At 38.5% G+C, this 19,788-nt stretch overlaps 3 protein-coding genes and 1 long non-coding RNA gene across 6 annotated transcripts in view; 3 read left to right on the top strand and 1 right to left on the bottom strand.

The window, feature by feature from the left end:
* Nucleotides 1-7,120, top strand: part of LOC111585893 (uncharacterized) — a 21,865-nt gene extending 14,745 nt beyond the window's left edge. For both annotated transcript variants that reach the window (XM_055005465.1, XM_023295526.3), the window contains 3 exons: nucleotides 4,735-4,879; nucleotides 5,073-5,142; nucleotides 6,771-7,120. In XM_055005465.1, the coding sequence (XP_054861440.1) occupies nucleotides 4,735-4,879; nucleotides 5,073-5,142; nucleotides 6,771-6,790 (235 nt within the window). In that variant the 3' untranslated portion in view covers nucleotides 6,791-7,120. The remainder of the gene's footprint in view (nucleotides 1-4,734; nucleotides 4,880-5,072; nucleotides 5,143-6,770) is intronic.
* zgc:65811 (uncharacterized protein LOC393524 homolog) lies at nucleotides 6,829-16,065 on the bottom strand. 2 transcript variants are annotated; one of them, XM_023295527.3, is made up of 8 exons: nucleotides 15,724-16,065; nucleotides 14,901-15,006; nucleotides 14,722-14,819; nucleotides 11,862-11,936; nucleotides 11,650-11,751; nucleotides 10,262-10,357; nucleotides 10,058-10,141; nucleotides 6,829-9,084 (listed from the first exon to the last, which is right to left on the bottom strand). In XM_023295527.3, exons 1-8 carry the CDS (start codon nucleotides 15,787-15,789, stop codon nucleotides 8,875-8,877), a joined length of 837 nt encoding a protein of 278 aa, XP_023151295.2. In that variant the 5' UTR covers nucleotides 15,790-16,065; the 3' UTR covers nucleotides 6,829-8,874. The 2 variants fall into 2 exon arrangements, with proteins under 2 accessions (XP_023151295.2, XP_023151296.2); XM_023295528.3 differs by having other exon boundaries at nucleotides 6,829-8,026; nucleotides 15,724-16,063.
* LOC129347658 (uncharacterized) lies at nucleotides 8,862-13,940 on the top strand. The gene is made up of 3 exons (XR_008599855.1): nucleotides 8,862-9,122; nucleotides 13,510-13,635; nucleotides 13,765-13,940. It is a non-coding gene; the product is annotated as an uncharacterized LOC129347658 (long non-coding RNA).
* LOC111574448 (uncharacterized) overlaps nucleotides 16,034-19,788 on the top strand; it is a 15,927-nt gene continuing 12,172 nt past the window's right edge. Inside the window, exons 1-2 of the mRNA XM_055005298.1 lie at nucleotides 16,034-16,142; nucleotides 18,120-18,172. Coding sequence (XP_054861273.1) covers nucleotides 16,034-16,142; nucleotides 18,120-18,172 — 162 coding nt within the window. The remainder of the gene's footprint in view (nucleotides 16,143-18,119; nucleotides 18,173-19,788) is intronic.

The raw sequence follows: 19,788 nt of genomic DNA, 5'->3' as shown, positions 1-19,788 counted from the left end.
CATGAAAAACCATCCTTCACTGCTCCCAAGCATCCACAAAGCATGTTTTCTCAGGGAAATTAATCATTTAATTTACAATAAAGATGACGTGCTAACAAAGGATGTGGTTGAACAAAAAAGTAGTGGTAATGCTTAACTTAAATTCACAGGGAGCATGACTAAAATAATAATAAACAAAAACCACACTGTTCTGTTGAGCACGACTGACCTGACGAAACACACATTGGTAAAAGAGGAACACAGTCTATCTTAACTTAAACATGAGAATAAAAACCAATAAACCCAAAAGTGGCAGCTCACTTCTACTACACATTACCATGAATCACAGTCTACTAAATGAGTAACAAGTTGCGCTGGCCATGTGTGCTGCTGGGAATCAGTGAATGTTGGATGGAACGCCCTCTGACCCTCGGATCCGGAGACGACATCATGTCTCCACCTTAAACACCGGCTTTCACAGTAGTTCGACCAAATCCAGCGCCGACCCGACATCCTGGCATCTAATCCCGGCGGTGGTATGGTGCAGCTCTATTTGAATATTTGATGTCGCAAACCAAAGGAGACACACACAGCACAGAAAAAAAACTACATATGCATGACCGCAGCTGTAACACTGGTTTAGCAGTATTAGTCCTCACACCAGGGACGCTGAGGACACACCACACTCATATTTACAATAACCAAGTTTGTCTTCATTGCTTTTAAAATGGACTACCATTTCATTGCACTAAGAAAGTTTAACTAACAACAGATTATTCTTTGAGGTAGGATTATTTGCACAATAAGAAGCCAAACAATGCAGTGTCAAAAAAAAAATGTTTAACCCTTATTTTATAGGAGACCTGGCCAAAAAACTCACCATTATGAAGTCACAAAAAATATAGAAAATCAGGCAGAACAACAGCAGACATGGGGTATAAGTAAAGCACATTGAAATCAACCAGCAGACTAAAGATACCAAAATAAAATCCTTCTTAGAAGTAGCAGAATGTAGAAGACACAAAGGTGCATTGTCCAAAAAAAAAAAGTAAAATTCGCTGTTGCCCACTAATTCCAAAATGTGCCAGTCAGTCGCACATTCTACTATAAAAACTTTCTCCTGCTTCATCAGCACCTGCAGTTAAAGCTGGCTGCTGCTGATTTTGGTGTGAAATTTTGACAAAACTACATAATTATGAAAAAAATCTGTTAGATGGATTGATTATCTAGCTTTGTTAGCTTAAAGTATAGCTTGCTAAAGTGTTTTCAAATGTCTCTTCTTTTTTCCACTTGGATCTCATGCAGTCTAAATTCAGCTATTGCAGATTCTTTTTTTCTTTTAAATGTTGAAAAGATCAAATGTTGAAACCCCTTTTAAAAAATGTGTTTTCATCTGAGCCCTTAAGCACTCTTACTTTTCCACACACCTTGCTGGTGCCCCACCCATATGGACTTAGGCTTAATAACCTGGATGTCCACATAACAAATCATAACACGCATTTTGACGAATTCCTAAGATACATTCAAGAACATTCAGTTCACAAAACAGGAATGCCCTGTTCTGTTAGATGCAACATTGTTGGTCTCAGTTGCCAGGCTTCTGCTATAAATCTCACCAAGACAAAAGTCTCCACATTTGCAAAAAACAAACAAAACCCCCCTCAATATATCAAGAACAGGCAGCCACAAAATGCTATTATTCTTCAACTGCATCTCATCAATTCTTTCTAACCATTTTCTGAGGCAACTGTAGAAACTACAATGGAATACAAAATGATCTGGAGGGGGAAAACCTCACAAACACTGTTCAGAAATGCTTTTATATCTGCCTACTTTAGTTTTCAGTGGTTGAGTGCCACTTCTGAACTGAGCGAACAGGGACCTTTGCCTTCTAGCTATATGTTTAGTTCTGCATACTTATCTTATTTGCATTTAATCTTTAAGCTTTGCCTTCTAAATATCCTCCTTCATTGTTCCTTATAGAGCTTTTATTGTTGTTTTATCTGTATTTGCATTACACAGCAAGCTATTCAAATTAGAAATGTAAAATAGTGCAGCAATGTCTCTCCACCAACAATATTTCTGTACAAGATCTCATTCCCAATTAACTGTTTTTTAGTTGGTCTTTCCTCTAGAAACTGAAATAGGCAGTTGACCTTGAAGCGTTACAAGAAATAGCTCCTCAACAGGAAGCTTAGACACCCAAAGAAAACATGATTGAACTTGCTTGGAACAGGATTATGTTAAAGGCCTCTGTGGTTCTAGACTGTGACGGTATCATCTATGATGATTTTTTTCCTCCTGAATGTTGCTTTACAGTGACAAAACTCTAGAGTGTAAGGAAAAAAAATACACTTTCATTCTACTTAACGAGCAGACTCTGTCTGTACAAGAAGTTAATACATTGAATTGTTCAGTTAGTGTGTTTTTGTACTTTACTGAGCTCTTAAATCTCATGGCAGGAGCTTGTCTTTATCCACGCAGAATGCTTTAGTTTGTGACTATATGATTCTCAAACACGCTCAAAAACAAGGCTGTGTTTGTATATTATCAGTTCTTCATGTAGTTTCTGTTTACACCAAATCTGAGCAGCTATAGGCAAAATAAAAAATGTATGTGGAGCTTCTCTAGTACTGAGCCATGACTAGAATGAGGAATATAGACAAGAAAATGGCCTTACCCAATGGAAGTAGAGCAGCTGAATTCTGCACCTGGGATTTTAACCCTCTAAACTCATCACTGTTTGTCAAAGTTTAATAAGTAACTTGCACATTTTTATTACCTCGTCTGGCGTTGACATCTGCCTTATGCTTAATGACACCGACTGGTAAGAATGTGAGCCGTCCTGAGCAAACAAATGAAAACATGGCCAAGACAAAAGGATCCTTCTTGCTTAATGCAATTTACATGTCTTGTAATTTAGTCACAACAGGAATGTAAGGCACCATGATCATCAGTCAGTCTGATAATCTCAAAAGGCATATTTACAGTGTGCATTGATCTTTGCATAAAGATGATGACTGTGTTGGTTCATTGCATGTCTTGATAAATATTAGACATATTGCCATAATATTCAGGAAAGATATTCATTGTCCTAAGGAAATGTCTCATAAAGAATTCTGCGACTTCTATTTTCCCTTTTTTTTTTAAACCCTCCCGTTGTCCTAATTTATGGGCACCAAAAAATATTGTTTCCTTGTCTGAAAAAAATACAAAAAAATCAATTTAAAAAATTCCCCAAATTTCTGAAAATTTGCAAAACCTTCAGGAAGAAAATTCCAATAATTCCTTAAAAGCTTCCCTTAAAAGTTTTATTTTTAAAAAAATCCCCCAAATTTGGCAAGAAAATTCTTGCAAATATTTTTTAAAAGTGAGTAAAAATCTTCCAAAAAATCCTAAAAATATCTAAAGTGATTACATATATATCAGTAAAACTTCTAATATTTTCTTTAGGAACATTTACAAAAAAAAAATTGTGATTTTTTTTTTTTTGTGAATGTTCTTAAGACACATTTTTAACATTTCTTTTTTTCCATCAAAAAATGTTCAAAGATTTCCCAAAAATGTGGAAAATGTGGACATCAGAATTTTCACTGTGAAAATATCTATTTTTTCCCCACATTTTCAAACTTTAAAACGGGTCATTTTGACCCACAGGAAAACACGAGGGTTAATCAGTCATCAGCCTCACGTGGACCTTTTTTTTTTTTTTTTTTTTTTAATAAATCCCACAGTAGGGACATTTACAATATCTGACTCACCAGATGTAGGTTGCAGGTTTAAGCCTCCTGTTGGTCAACAATGTCAGTTTACATTTCCCCCCTTCCATTATCTCCAGTTTCCTCCACCACAAGAAACAAAAACAAACTCTGGGCAGCAACCTACCACACCGAAAATAAAACTTAGGATTTGGATCTTGCAGTCAAGCAGCTCTGCAAGTTCTTTTTCTGTGGATTGTCCATTTTGACCAAAGTGCTTATCTCTCTGTTTGTGAATGGTGCACTACAACAATTCCATCTTTTTGAGAAAACAAACTGCATCCTTTACTCGGCCCGCCCACAATGACTTTGATTGATTTAAAGAAAACCTAGTCCGACTCACTGGATGTAGGTTGTGGGTATAAATCTACCAATGCTGAACAATCTCAGTCGGCCACCTTTCCGCTGTCTGTATGTTACAGTTTTGTTCTACACAAGAAAAAACACAACAGGAAGCTCCAGGCTGCAACCTACCAGACTGAAAAGGAAACTGACAAGATTTGCCTCTTGCAGTACCTGCAGCTCTGCTAGTTTTTTTTTGTTTTGTTTTTTTTTTGTTTTTTTGTTTTTTTTACAGTGGATTGTCTATTGTTGTCATGGTGTCAGACAACGGTGGTTGTTTTCAAGAAACACAAATGAGCCAGAATGTTTCCCCCTCCCCCCATAGCAGAATTATAATGTGGTGCAACCAGATTCTGTACTACAAAATTGGCTAACAAAAAAACAAACAAACAAAAAAATGTTCAGCAGAATGCAAGAATCTAAGTAGCCATTTACCATTTAAAAGGCGGGGTGTGTGTAAAATAATGCTGCATAGATTTAAATAAATTAAGAACACCAACAGCACTCAGTTTACATTGTAAAGGTTTAAACTTAACACTATTGTTGTGGATGTTGTCAGCCTTGCAGCCCCAAATCCCATACAGGAAATAATATTCATGTTATATTTTAAGAAATTTTCAGTTGTAAAGCGCATTCACTATTGTGTTCTGTTCAGCTGTTCCATTCAGGGTGTTTCACAGCTGCTTCCTTCCCCAAACCCCCACCACATCCGGAGGATCCTAATTTCCACTTTCGTATCTCTTCCCCTGGAGGGTTCACCTTACACTGGTAAAGGATACCCTCTCCTGCAGGACCCAGAGGTACCTCCCACATAACACACACACACACACACACAAGTAAACAACTGTTCTTGTCTGACAAACTGTTGCATTTGAGTTGAAGCCTAATAAAGGAAATCAAACTAATACACAATGAAGAACTTTCATGAAGGCAAATTTAGTGTTATTGTTGAGTGCAACATTTTCAGTTTTTTTTTAACTGCCCCCCCGCCAGATCTACTTTTTGTGCCTGACAGAAGTGTGCTCTGCTGCAGACAGTGACTGCACTATACACTGTTTGAAAGGTAAGACCATAAAGGAGAAATTGAATAGTGGGCTGGTAGTAGGGTGTAATAAAGTTGTTGTTTTTTTTATATATGTTCAGTTTGATTTCAGAACTTGTGCCTGGCAGGCTTGAATGTTTTAATTGAGCAGAAAATCTTTATCTGTACACACACTCGCTGAGCACTTTATTAGGAAAACCATACCTGTATAGCCTTTCTTTGTTCTCGAAACAGCCTTGGCTGTTTGTGGGAAGGATTCCAAAAGATGTTGGAAAGTTCTTTTGGGAATCTGCTATAAGCTGATGTGATCACATCCCATTATTTCTGCAGATGTGTCACCCCTACATTCAAACTGCTGCAAATCTCCTGTTCCACTACATCTTAAGGGTGTTCTACTGAATTCAATGACTGGGGAGGTCCTTGAAATCCACTGAACTCCTAAAATCAGTTTGACTTTTGCTTTTTGACGCAGATGCACATTGTCAGCAACATTACTTAGGCAGGCTATGGCAAATCATGGCTGGTATTAAGTGGTCGAATCACATGGCTGACAGTTTTGTACTGACCCGAGACTCATTACTCATGTTGGTGAAACTGCCGGGCATGAATCTTTGGATAGCGTTAGAAGTACCTAACTAGTGGTGATGTAGGCGTCCTTCTCGGTTTAGAAATGACAGTTCCAGTTTAACATAAATCACCTGTCCACTCAATCCAGAATGTTGACATTATTTTCTTTAAAGGAGTGTCCTTTATCTTTTAGATGCAAGTGGACTGCTGAGTCTTGTCCTGAGGAGCTGGATTTTATGTGTTATATTCTCACCTGCATATTAGTCTGTGCACCTCTCATTGCATTGGACAGCATATACAACATCGGTCATTTCAGTGCACTTTAGATCCAACAGCACTGACGTAAACTGGTTCACCACAAAGATAAAGACACCCAAACACAAGCTGAGCAGTGTTGTCTATGCATTCCAGTGCATATACTACTGATTTCCATTATCCTTCCATTAATCCTTCAAGTCATCCCTCACCAATTAGTTCCAGTACTCTTGACACCTTAAGTCATGTGATCCTTGGGTTGTTAGCCATGTGATTTAGGGGTGAGAATAAATACTTGGGATTGCCCACTTGTCAAAACTGAAGCAGTGTCAGATCAACCGGTTCATAGATACTCAAATGACAGTACCAATGATTCAACAAAGTCGCTGAGATCACTTTTTATTCCATATTCTCATGTTGATGTGACTGTTACCTGAAGCTCCTAACTTGTATCTGCACTAGTTTATGTATTGTACTTACGCCACATGATTGGCTTATTGTATAACTGCAAGTGTACTTAATAAAGTGCTCAGTGAATGAATATATATCAACAGCCATTTATCTTATCAGATACATTCTTGTCTGAGCACTAAGTGGAGAAGTTTGTAGCCACAATACTAATTCATACGTACCGATATCAAATTAAGTTCTATTTAAAGTCCACAACATAATATTGGAAAAATCCAACACAAATAAGTCTACAGAAAAGGAAATGGTGAAAACATTATAACCTGTGGTTAAAGATGTGATTAACTAGCTTCAGTCTCACAGAGGGATCAGTGCTGTGGACTCCTACATCACTATATTAACCTCTTTTTCCCTCGCAGGTCCAAACAGTGATGAGTGAGCAAGGAAATAAAGACACTTTCACACAGCTGCAGTTTGTTTTTGTGGTTTTATGGAAACGGGTACAACCTTCTACAGAATATTAATTTCTAAAATTATGAACTTAACAACATAGTGCAATGCAACAGTTAGTAATATAGAGAAAGAACACAAGAACTTCAAGCAGTTTTCTTTCCAAACAGGACACTGTACATGAAGTTGGTCACAGAAACAGAAAATTGTAGGAATGAAAGGTTTAGCTTTACTGTTGGTCTCAGTATTAAACATGCATATCCAGAAAAATACAATGCTCCACAGCTCTGAAGCATTCCACTTGAAACATAAAACAGAACCTTATGACCAAGAAGACTATAGAATATTTGTAAGGTTTTTTTATTTTCTAGTCAGTCCTGTGCCCCTCTAGACAAGCATCGTAAATACAAGACAGTAACTGGAATGCAATCTGCACAAAACTATAGCAACAGAAAAATTACTGTACCAAAGTAGCATTATATTAGTAAGTACATAACAGGAAGATGGCATACCAAAGCTGACCATCTAGTCATTACACCCTGACGTACATGATGGCTGCTGTGAATGAAGATAAAACAAGGCACCTTAATTCAATGTGTCAACGCTGTAATTTGACCACACCTATAATACAGCATATGAAAGAGTTGAAGGACTTTAAAGAAAATGATCCCTTTTGCATTTTTAACTCAGTCATACTTGACTCAGTAAATATTTAACACTTCTATGTGCAACAGCAAACAAAGGCACAAAACTTAAGCAAGAGCATAAAAGTAGCTGCTCGTACAAAGCTACATACTGCCTGTTAAAATAACAGCTAGAATGTGAAATGAACATGTGGAAGTTTGGACGTCTCCCATTGTCTTACCAGCTGAACTGGTGAAACATTCTCAGATTAATTTTAGATGACACAAGCCTGCTAGGTTAGTATGCTAAACAAAGCCCACATTTGTTTCTGCTTTTTTACAATAGGTCAGAATGTAATGTTTTAAGATTTCAAAAATGCATTTTACCTCAACTTTGGCTCCAAAACTAACGTGATCAGTAGTTCACATACAGAGGAACATCTGTAAACATTAACCTACTGGTTGAGTGGTGGTCTTTGTTGATGAGGCAGAGGAGAGTAATCCTTCTCTTCTTAGTACACAGTTGCATAGTACGCAGTGACCTCTTGATGGGTTTTCTTGATTTGTTTCAGGAGGATACTGCTGCAGACCAGGGCAGTAATCTGTCATGCAGACGGAAACAGAAGGAGGAGGGGAGGTAAAAAGCTGGGCCGGGACAAAGAGGTCTGCAGTGAACAACCTGCTTCCTCCTCATAACCTCGGAGAATAAATCAGCCACGGACTGAAATGGCATGAACATTGCCTAGCTCCTGCCATCAATCTGCACATAGCCATATAAAAGCTGGTCTGAAACCGTAACGGGTTCTGTGATCTGTGACGAATAAGTAGGCATTTAGAGGACAATCCAACCCTGTTAGTGTATTAGCTGTAGATATTAATATATAGGACATAATGAGCAAGTAGTTGATCAGGTTGGACAACTGAGGGACACTAGCTCCAATGGTAAGATCTGTCCATCACAAATAGCCCCATTCTAGAACATGCCCTGCTATATCTTCTATTTTATTCTAAATGGGACCATCATGTACAAAGTCAACATCATGCTGTATTCAAATAGTCTTGAAACTTGCTTTTGAGACCATAAACCCAATAAGAAAATGTTCCCTGAAGCAACAAATGAAGGGAGAATTAAGGTCTTTTCCTCAGACAATCTGACTTCTTTCTGCAGCCAGAGGAGTCGCCCCCTGCTGGCTGTTAGAAAGAAGGTAGGTGTAAGTCGCTTTTACTTTCCTGTTGCAATGAGAAAAACACACAAACTATCCAATAGATAAAGTAGTCAAAGTGATGCTGTTCTGTCTTTTAAGGTGGATTTTTCCTTTAAGAAGTGCTGAAGACACCCTGCGGTGACTGTGCTGAGAGAAGCAGATGAAATTTGTAATCTCGATGCCAAAGAACTGTGGGATAAGATCAAGACGGCATAACAGTGAGCAAGACAACAGACGAAAGAACACTAAGCCTGAGCCACAGGGATGTTTGCCATTGTGAGAGGGGTGAAGATGACTGGATCCTGCTCGGGGTAGGAGGTGGAGACAAATTCATGCTGAGACAGCTGAACACCAGCCAGGGCAGGAGTGGACTGAGTCAGGATAATGTACTGAGGAGATGAGACGGACTGACGAATCTTTGAACAGAGGATCATGCTGCAAATCAGAGCGGTGATCTTTGGGGAACAATGATTGGGAGGATGACAAAAGAAAGGTAGGGAAAGGAATGTTGATGATTAAGGGAGACAAAGGGGGGCATAGCAATTAGAACATGATCATTAACTTATGAACATCAAGAACAAAATAGAAAGTTAGAACTTGTCAACATGCAACATATAGGAAGTCCCGCTTTCCCTTTCTTGTTCCCGTAGCAGTGAACCTGTATTCTCAGCACTATTTCAATCTGTTTTCTACCATTTAAAAACAACAAATACTTGGATTTTGTAAAGCAAAAATGCAAAGGAAAGAACCTATAGTCTTTATGCAATTTAATAACATTTGAGTTTTGTTGCACTTCAATAAAGAATTGGAATGTACGAGGGGTGATCAGAAAGCTCAGAGACTATGACTATACAAATAAAAAAACATTTGATTTAAATTTTGTCACAATCCCAATCAAAGTAGTCTCTTTGTGCAATGACACACCGCTCCTAGTGCTCCTGCAACATGTGTAACACCCCTGGAAATCCTGTTATGGAAACATGACAAGCGCTGAATCTTCCAGACTTCCCAATTTAATTTTTGGGAGAAGAAGTTAGAAAGAGACAAATCTATTGACAGTTGGGTTTCTATTGGAAAAACCCAAACTTTTGGATATTCAATGTGCTGTGACTGTTGCACAGCGCATTGGAGCACTCGCATGTCATTGCACTGTTCAGGTTATTAGCGCCGAATGTTCTCCATCGTACACCTAAAGAGATTACTGTTAACAAGTCCTGCTGTTGATACCGCAGTGTCATGCAGTAACCTGAACTCTGACCATGCCCGCAGACCACAACCAGTATTTGAACTTTTTGATCACTCCTTCTACATTGAGTTAGTGGGCCAGTAATGCAAATGGTTGGATGAAAAACACCTCAATTTAACAGCCCATTTCAGGCAAAACTTTGGTTTTGGATCTAAGTATAAAAATGTGCAGCATTTTCTTACCAAAAGAGCTCCAGTTCCAATGAAGATGCCCATTACCAGTGGTGCCCTACTGTCGAAGACCTCTGCAATGGTCACAGGACAATTCTAAAGGAAGAAAGATGAAACTGTGAGCACCACATACACAGTTAAACAGGTAGTTTGCAGAATAAAGTCGTTCCATTTGCTGTGGCAGAAATTCGACCGGCTTTCTTGGTACCAACTTACAGGCATAGCCAAGTGCTCCAGGAGACCATCTGGTTTGGGACAGGTGTCTTTAGCTATCTCGATCAACTTGATCCCTGTCACTCCACAGCAGTGAAGCTGCAGAGCAGATAGAGGGAGAGGAAGGGAAATGAGGAACGATGACCATAAATTGGGCAACAATCTTCATACTTCACATTTGATATTGTATCATGAATATATCAGTCAAGTTGTTGTTGAACACAAATTTGGAGAGAAATCCTGCCACGATGCCGTCTCCCGATCAAGACAATGAAAGAAACAGAAACAGCTGATTTACATTAATTTAAAAAAGGTATTTAAATCTCCACGCATTATTAATTTTTCTTTTAAGTCAAGAACCACCTCAGGCAAACGCAAAAAACTTTTATGCAAGATTAGAAAAAAAAGCTGCACAATTTACGGAATATTAATCACAATATGAATTTTGACTTCCTAAAATTAAAATAACCCGATGGACGATGATATTGATGTTTAAAATGATCTGCTCACTGAAAACAGCTCATGTAGATAAAATTAGCTGGTTTCACTTTCAGTAAATCTGACATTTTAACATCTTTTTTCGCTCTTTAAAGCACCTTTTGGGCTGCATTAACAGAGCAGAGACTAGAGACTTCTCTGTGCACAGCGGCCCATCTAGCCTCTACTGTAGACTGCATGTACGATATTTAGGGAACATCTGTATTAGAAAATAAATTGTCTATTAATAAGCGGATGTTTAGCAAGTGAGGCATTTTGGGTACAATTTAAATTATATTTTAGCTGCAGTAGATGCACTGTATTCAGGTGAAAGCAGCACTCTGCAATTTGTCTAAAATGACTTTCATATTGAGCCAAATAATCATGATTATTGTTTTGGCCATAATGGTGCAGCCCTAGTCAATTGTTCAAAAAACAAAACAAAAAAAAACTGGTAATGTGACCATATTGTTTTGCAATTTCTTCCATGACATGCGGCAACACAACTAATTTGTTGACCAACTAAATGAACACCTCAAAGGTTTGCATCACAAGCACAAAGCCAGACCTGAAACTATTTCACATTTCTTTGCCAGTGTTCCACCATATGAGAAAGGTTCCAAATGGTTGCACTCAAAAGATTCTTCACAATAAAAAGTCATTTTTCATATTTTTAATAGAAATTAGTTGTCATTTTCCTCTGAAAAAAAATTTACCCCTATCATTCTAGAATGGCCAAAACATAATTATTCTAAATAGTTACTCAAGTCATGCGGTCAAAAATCCTGGATTTTTTCATATTGCAATATATTGTATTTCAGAGAATGCAGTTATTTTTTTCCAATATCCTGCAGCCCCATTTGGGACAAACGTAGCTTAAATCAAACTAGAAAAAGGGAATCGTTTGTGCTTACCGCATTGTGGATGAATGTGAGCGTGACGGCAATGGCTGGGTCTCCGCTGCCCGCATACAGAGTATACATGCTAGTGTAGAACTCTGCAATTCTCAGGCCAACCTTAACAATGGAAACGAAAACACAAAATCATTATTACAAATATTTACAATATTTTGATTCATTTTTCATCATGTTTTAGTTCACCTCCCCTCTTTTTATTTGTCTCTCACCTCATCTCTCTGGGTGTAAGCCAGCACTCCAACGACGATTTCACCTGTAGCCAGAAAGGCCAGAAGGATGGAGAACTGAAAGGAAATCAAAAAAGAAAATAATCTTTCAAAGCTCCCAGGAAGAAAACTGAAATGTGACCATGCGATACAGTTAAAATCATTAAGATAAATCATGTCGCCGGCAGAAACTGTGACTAATGAAAATGAGATATAGCTCGGTGCCAAATAAAGACAAAGGTCAAAAATGTTGAATCCCAAAGCTTCAGGGATCTCAGCAGTCAGAGCTATGAGCAACGACAGGATCTCCTTACATTCCACATTCCTCCCTCACATCCATTATTCTCCCACTGGAGCACTGTGTGGGTTTCTCAACTTGAAATTTGAGACAGTTTTGCTACTTTGTGGTAACAAATCCTAAGAAACTGTATCTACTGGTTTCTGGGGTAAATTTTACGATGTGCTACCAGAGCACAAGACTTAACAAGTGGTACCAGATGTCTGTTAATTATACTTAAAAATGACAGTTTCTTACACTGGTTTAACCTTTTGTTCTTAGAAACAACATGGTTTTACTAGATTTACAGTAAAGTTAGTATTAATGTAATAAGTACATGTTTGTATGTTTGTTTTTTTTAAATATATATCTGCTGGAAGACATATCACGAGTGAAATAAGCAGTCAACACCATGGCTGGGTAATTCCACCATGAAACTGCAATATACTGATGCCAGTGGCAAAAACATGGATTCAGGCTTTCCAGGAGGGGGGCCTTTAAAGAGACAGGAACTAAAACGGAGCGTTTCTGAAAAGAGGAATTGCACAGACTGAGGAAAATAATGTGTTTCTTTAACATTAAAGTGCACTAATATATTCCAGGTGGCCCCCAAAATAAAAATATATATCTGTAAATGTGCATAGTATGGGAACTTTAAACTCCCTTTAAAATGATGTCTGTGCATCAGAGTTGCACAGATTTTTTTCCCCCATGAAATTAAACACTCTCTGCCCTAAAATGCTGTTGCTTCCTGTAGAATGTGCAGATCTACAATTCTAAAATTCTACAAGTTCATTTAGCATATGCCTTTATCCAAAATGACATACAATGGTGGAAAAAGTTTTTGGACACCTGATTTTCATGTATATTGCATTAAGAATCACTCTAAGGTGTACTCTTCAAGTGTAATTTCTTTTAGTACAATCACAACCGTAATACAAAACAAATCCTAAAAAAAAATCCATTAAAAACTTAAAATTGATTGGTTCCATAAAAATAAGAACTTTTGAGTATTGGGTAATTTTGGTAGAATTCACTTTTGTTAGATTTTCTTGTAAACAATAAACAAGAAATACCATTTGTATTTGTGACTGTTGAATGCAGCTACACCTTTTGAAACACAAAAATTATCTTTCCACAAATATTTCATGATAATATTTGAGATTGTGTAAATTTTAAGGGTGTCCCAAAACTTTTTTTCCACCACTGTACATCTGAGAGTAGATACAACACAAGCAAGGATCTAGTCAGGAGAAAACGACCTGGATAAGAGCCATAAAACCATGTCAGGTATGATAATAGTACCTTGGTGCCTACAGGTGGTGCGGGAATTAATAGGATTTATTTTAGGTGTTTTTTGTTTTCTTTTTGCAGTCTGTCAAGTGCAAAGAAAAAGAGTCCAGCTATTGACCGGCCCTGTTGTGGTGGTTGGATCAGGCACTTTTTGTTGGCCAAGCATAGTGAGCAGGAGTGAGAGTAGACCTGAGTGAGAGAGTTCAGGTAGGAGGGCGCTGTTTTCATTGTAGTTTCATATGCAAATCTCACTGTTTTGAATTTTATGTGGGCAGTAACTGGAAGCCAGTGAATCGACTTGAATGGCGCGGTGACGTGCTGTTTTTTCATCTGCAGATGTTTGACCGTGCATGTGGGAAGGCCTGCCAGTAAGGACCTACAGTAGTCCATCTGTGATATTACGACAGCCTGGACCAGGAGTTGAGCTGCATGTTCAGACAGGAAGGGTCTGATCTTCCTGATGCTGTACAGGACTAATCGGCATGACGGAGCAACAGAGGACACATGAGCGTTGAAGGTTAGTTGGCTGTCGATCATGACACCCAAGTTTCTGGCAGACTTTGTGGGTTTGATCTATGAAGTCTCTGCAGCTTGAGCATACCAGCTCACCTACGACTCTGCTCAAGTACTGTAAAATTATGCTACATAATGGCTAGTTGTAATATTGGAGGAATTAAGCCCTACACGTTGGAATCAGAATCAGAAACTGAAGAGGAATAAAGCATCATTATAGCCCCACCCTGCAAAGTGGCAGGACTAGTTCCTGTGGTTATAAGACTCTTGAGTTCTGAATGTGTGATTTTGAGACTGCCACCGTTTCAGCTGTGGCTTTGACTGCTTATTTCACTCATTATATGTCTTCAAGTGTACAAAAAAACACCATATGGAGATGTTAACAAGATGAAAAGCTACACCTTTTGGCCTTTTGTTGGCTTTATTTGATAGGTTAGTAGAGAGGCAGACAGGAAAGCAGAGAGAAGAATGGGGGAAGACCTGCAGTAAAAGGCCATGAGCTGGACTCGAACCCAGGCCACTGCATTGGAGACTATAACACCTGTTCACGGGTCACCCACTCAACTAGTTGAGCTAAATAGGTGCCAAAAAGCTAGATTTGAAAAACTAAAATGGAGCACGGTTCACTAGATAATTCAACATGGAGCTCCCTCACAAATTTTTCAGACGAACAAGAGCCTAATTTTAGCTACTTTTTATTAGGCAGGAAGGGAAACTATTTGTCTGCAGCCGTAGTTTGGAAAAAAAATGACTGTATAAAGGGAAAAAAAAAAATCTCACCACTTGCAGAGCACATCTTTTCTCATTGCAGGCACCATAGTCTCCAAATGTCACCACAATCAGCATGACGGCACCGAGAACTATCAGCACAGTCACACCTGATGGGAAAAAGAAGAGGTAAAAATGTTTTCTTTTTTTGGAAGAGAAAGTAGACAACTTTGCCAAACATGTGCACCGACCGATGACGAATGCACTTGAGTTGAGCTCCTCTATTTCGAAGATTCCCCTGGTGTTGCCGCTGAACCTCAGCCACAGCCCGAGTCCAAAGAAGGCCAAACCAACCACCTGCAACACAGGAAACAAAAATCCTGTCAGTTATGCTAACAGAGTTTCACATCTTTTGAGGCTGGTTCATTTTTTTCCACACTGTAAATACCAGGTGGCATGTTGTTGTTGCGACATGGGGTGGAAAAACCCCACAAACACACACACACACACACACACACACACACACACACACACACACACACACACACACACACACACACACACACGCACACACACACGCACACAAACAACAGAATAAAACCAACAGGGGGACAGCTAGGTAAACAAGAAAGAACTATTTATGACAAAGTTCATGCAAACAAAATACAGTAAATGTGAGCAGGATACCACACACACACACACACACACACACACACACACGCACACAAACAACAGAATAAAACCAACAGGGGGACAGCTAGGTAAACAAGAAAGAACTATTTATGACAAAGTTCATGCAAACAAAATACAGTAAATGTGAGCAGGATACCACACACACGCACACACACACACACACACACACACACACACACACACACACACACACACACGCACGCACACACACGCACGCACACACACACACTGGTTGTTGCTATTCTCCAGAAACGAAACCATCCTTGGATCCAGGAAATAACACACATGCGCTATTGTCCTCACTTCATTCTTATAATATAGTCAAATCAAGGGGATTCTACGTGTTTTTTTCCCTTTCAGGCATCATTATTTGTCACTTACCGCAAAGATGATATTGAAAATGACCAGAATATATTTGCAGAAGAGGCCACATCCATCCAGTGCCATGATGTCCAACGTTTTGTGGAGCTACGCACTAATGAAGTCAGCAAAGTGCCCAAAAAAAGATGATCTCACCACCTCAATAGGCCTGTTAGCGGGATTTATTTTAAACACGCCGGTACCGTTAATCTGGAGCAATGTAACAGCAATAAAAATATATATATATAGTAATAAGAAATAAACAGCTGTATCTGTAGACGCCGTGGATCGAGGTTTTCCAGCTGGTCTAAACAACACATCCAGATCCTCAATGAATCTGCGTGGTGTCCGCTTTCTAGCCTCGCACCAGAAGCCCTGCCTCAGATCTGCGTTACGCCCCGCCTCCTCGGCCTCGCTCAGGGCTCTCATTGGCTACATTTGTGAGTGACGCCGCTTCCCACCTATGCGCAGAGGAGAGGACGTAGCGGGGGCCAACAGATAAACGGATTTCAAAAGGCGCATGAAAAGGAAAAAGGAAACTTTAAGAAACGAAAGCTTAAGAAACCCGCATTTCTCAATCCTGCAGGGTGTGCCTGCCAGTTAAACGGAGCATGAATCAGCCCTGACCCTAACCCTGACCTCCTTGATCATTGGGAATGTTTTGATTCTCTGGGCTTTCTGTATAATTTTGTGGGTTATTAATATCTAAATGAGTCAGGAAATGTGCATGAGTATATTACACTAACCTTAACCTTAATATATACATTAGTCTGAAAAATGTGAATTATATTATACTATAGGGTCTATCCCTAGATATGTAATGTCTTCAGGTAAATTTGTAAGGGCTTAACCCCAATATTGAAATTATTTGGATAAATATATCTATTAAATAATATTTTATTGTCCTAACAGCAATATTTAAATTAATCAGATAAATTTCTATAATAAATTATTCTGCTGGCCCTAAAATTTTAGAACACTGTTGAACTTTAACCTTAATATTCATAATAGTTTAATATTTTATATATATAATTTTTTTGATATTATCAGATTAACTTAAGAGAATTTAGACATTAAAATATTGTTGGAATTTAACCTTTTTTTTAAATTAGTCAGATAGATTTAGTATAAGAAATAATATTGCAAGGCCTTAAACTTAGTATTTAAAATTTTAGAATTAAAAAATATTGAAGAGTTTAAACCTTAATATTTACATTAGTCAGATGAATTTATGTTATATAAAATATTGTGGAGCCTCACCATAAAATTTAAATTATACATATGCATTAAATATATATATATACTAATAAATAACAATAATAATTATTATTGTTATAATTATTATTAGTGTATAGATTGTTATTATAATAATTATATTATTGTAGTGTCTTAATATTTAAATTAGTTATGTAAATTTATATTATCGTTATTGTAGGATCTCAAACTTAATAGTTAAATTAGCTGGGTTAGTTTTTATCTTATATAATATATATAATAAATGGTCTTTACCCTCATATTGAAATTAGTCAGTTAAATTTGTATAATATATAATACTCAGTTGTCTGAACTGCAATATTTACATTAGTCTGGTAAATTTCTAAATAACATAATATTGTTGAATCTTAAATTTAGAATTAAAATTATTCAGTCAAATGTATAGTATAAATAATATTGTAGTTAAATTTAACATTTAAAGTAGTTAGGTAAATTTGCATTACATATAATGTTGTAGGGGATTAACATTAAACTTGTTAAGTACATTTGTAAAGTTATTTTATTTCTCTGTTGGAAAGCCACCTGTTGTTTTGAATGCACTGTAAAAACGACAATGAACGTACTTTTTAATGTGATTTTGCACAAATATTAAAGGAATTCATGAACAAATGTAGAGCCAAATTATCATGTAAGTAAACTGCAATGTAAATATATTGAAGTATTATTCTGCTCACTTGCCATCAGAGAGAGTGAATGAGACGTTAATAGTGCAGGAAACATGTGAGAGGAATGCAGGACAGATTTATTTTATGGAATTGAAACTTAAAGCCCACCTGCAGAATAAGAAGTGAAACAAAGGACCAAAAAAAATTCACAGTGCCAATTTCCCCCTCCTCTCTCCATGACACACACACGGACGGACGGACGGACGGACGGACAGATAGATAGATAGATAGATAGATAGATAGATAGATAGATAGATAGATAGATAGATGAAGTAAGCAGCAAAATTCATTTTTAAAAAAACCTTGTGACAATACAAAAGAAATGCTACTACAATACTAAGGTGTAGATCTTGATCACCGGTGAGGTCTGTGGCTGTAATAAGAGAGAAACAGCTTCTTCTGGACTCTCAAAAGATCTGTCAGTGAAACAGGCGGCGGTGTGGACTGATGTGACCTCTCTGTTGTCCATCATTGCAGGTTCAGTGGGTGGCAGAGGAAGAGGTAGCAGGCAAGAGACGGAGGTTGATAAAGTGAGTCACAGAGATGGAGAATAAAAAAACACGCACACACATAATACACTCCACTGTCAGCTGCCCATGAACACACACGAACACACACGATCACACACATTAAACACGGGCAGTTGGCCAAAAGTGACAGCAGTCATCTGTCCTGAGGAACACAGGTGAAGTGGTTTTATGACATGTGGGTGTACAGCTATTACTGTTGTTGTGAGGACCTATGTAATTTTATAAAGCCACATTATGGCGACATGTTCTCCTTTTGGGGACAATAAAAAAAAAAAAACAAGTCTCCATTATTTCAGCCATTGCATTTAAAGGTTATCTGTGTAACATGTAGCATATTGGACCACCAGATGTCACAGTACAGCACCAGCATCTCAGATCAAAGCAAATGACCATGCCAGCTACACCTCCCCTCTCCTTTTACGTTCACTTACAAAGAAAGGCTGTGGACAGAGGAGCCTACAAAAAGCCCAACTGTTAACCAATTTTGGCTCTGTAAATAGAATAGGCGGCCATCATACATAGCACTTAACCTGTTACACCTTTCTTCTACCTTCCTTCTGCTTGTGTCTGTTCCATTCTGTATGTGTCTGTTTTGATGGTCTGGTAGACCACAGTGGAAACGTGGTCTCCTCATGGACCACCGGAGCAAACTTTCATGTGGAATTAGACACAAACAGTGGAGTGGAGCGGAACAGATGGAGAAGGTGTACCAGAGGAGAGCCTCAAAACAGCAAAAGAGGCTTTCACACTAGCTGAAAAAAAATGCGTACAAATGAATGACACCGATACAAATACTTTGTTTTTAATTCTTTGTTTTTTGGGAGGCACCAATGGACTATATTTTCACTTTTACAACATAGTATAGGAGGCCACTTGTGGTCTGTTTATGAACATGGGATGTGCCAGCATTTTCAAAGAGAGCAAATCGTGCACCAACATGCAAACATGGCTGGACTAGTTCCCAAAATGTAGAACACAGAAGCTCAGATTACAACACGCACAGTTAAGGTGACTTCATTCTCTGCAAAGAATGCCATCATTTCACTATATCTCTTTATGGTAGATAATTGTTTGCAGCTGTATTAATTCTATATTAATGTTTAAAGTCCAGGGACTGTAAGGTGTCATCTGCCAGTATTGAGGTGAGGACAGGAAGGAAATGGGGGCGGAGAAGGTATTGGAGGTAGCAGAGTGATGCCTGAGGCAAAAGGCGTTGGTTGGCAACTTGGGGACTGGCAGAACAGGCTTGGGCTACTTCCCAAAGATCCAGGTTGGCGAGGCCCAAGGCAAGGAGAGACACCATCTACTCCAGGAAGAGGTCCGAGCACCGTGAAGGAAGAGCAAGTCAGCAGAGTGGTTGAGCAAGGGGTGCTGAAGAGGTGGGAGAGTACAATGCAGAGTAGATTCACCTGGTTGAGCATCATGCAGGCAGACTTCTATCGTGTCTGGTTCTTTGTGCAAGCAGTCTACGATGCCCTGCCAAGCCCAGCAAACCTCCACGTCTGGGGAAAGAGTGAGACGCCTTCCTGCCTTCTTTGCTCTGGCAGAGGCTCTTTAGAACATCTCCTCAGTTGCTGCCCAAATGCTCTGGCAGATGGTCGCAATCATTGGAGTCA

This window comes from Amphiprion ocellaris, chromosome 19 (assembly GCF_022539595.1).
Source record: "Amphiprion ocellaris isolate individual 3 ecotype Okinawa chromosome 19, ASM2253959v1, whole genome shotgun sequence".
NCBI lineage: Eukaryota > Metazoa > Chordata > Actinopteri > Pomacentridae > Amphiprion > Amphiprion ocellaris.
Note: the sequence above shows the minus strand (reverse complement) of the source record. Positions and strands in the feature narration are given on the sequence as shown.

Excerpts from the sequence above, each read along its gene's own strand:
- zgc:65811 (XM_023295527.3), bottom strand. The coding sequence starts at position 15,789 with ATGGCACTGGATGGATGTGGCCTCTTCTGCAAATATATTCTGGTCATT. Across the intron at positions 11,937-14,721 it reads AAAGATGTGCTCTGCAAGTG|TTCTCCATCCTTCTGGCCTT; the intron begins GTGAGATTTTTT and ends ATTTCCTTTCAG. Across the intron at positions 10,142-10,261 it reads TGGAGCACTTGGCTATGCCT|AATTGTCCTGTGACCATTGC; the intron begins GTAAGTTGGTAC and ends TTCTTCCTTTAG.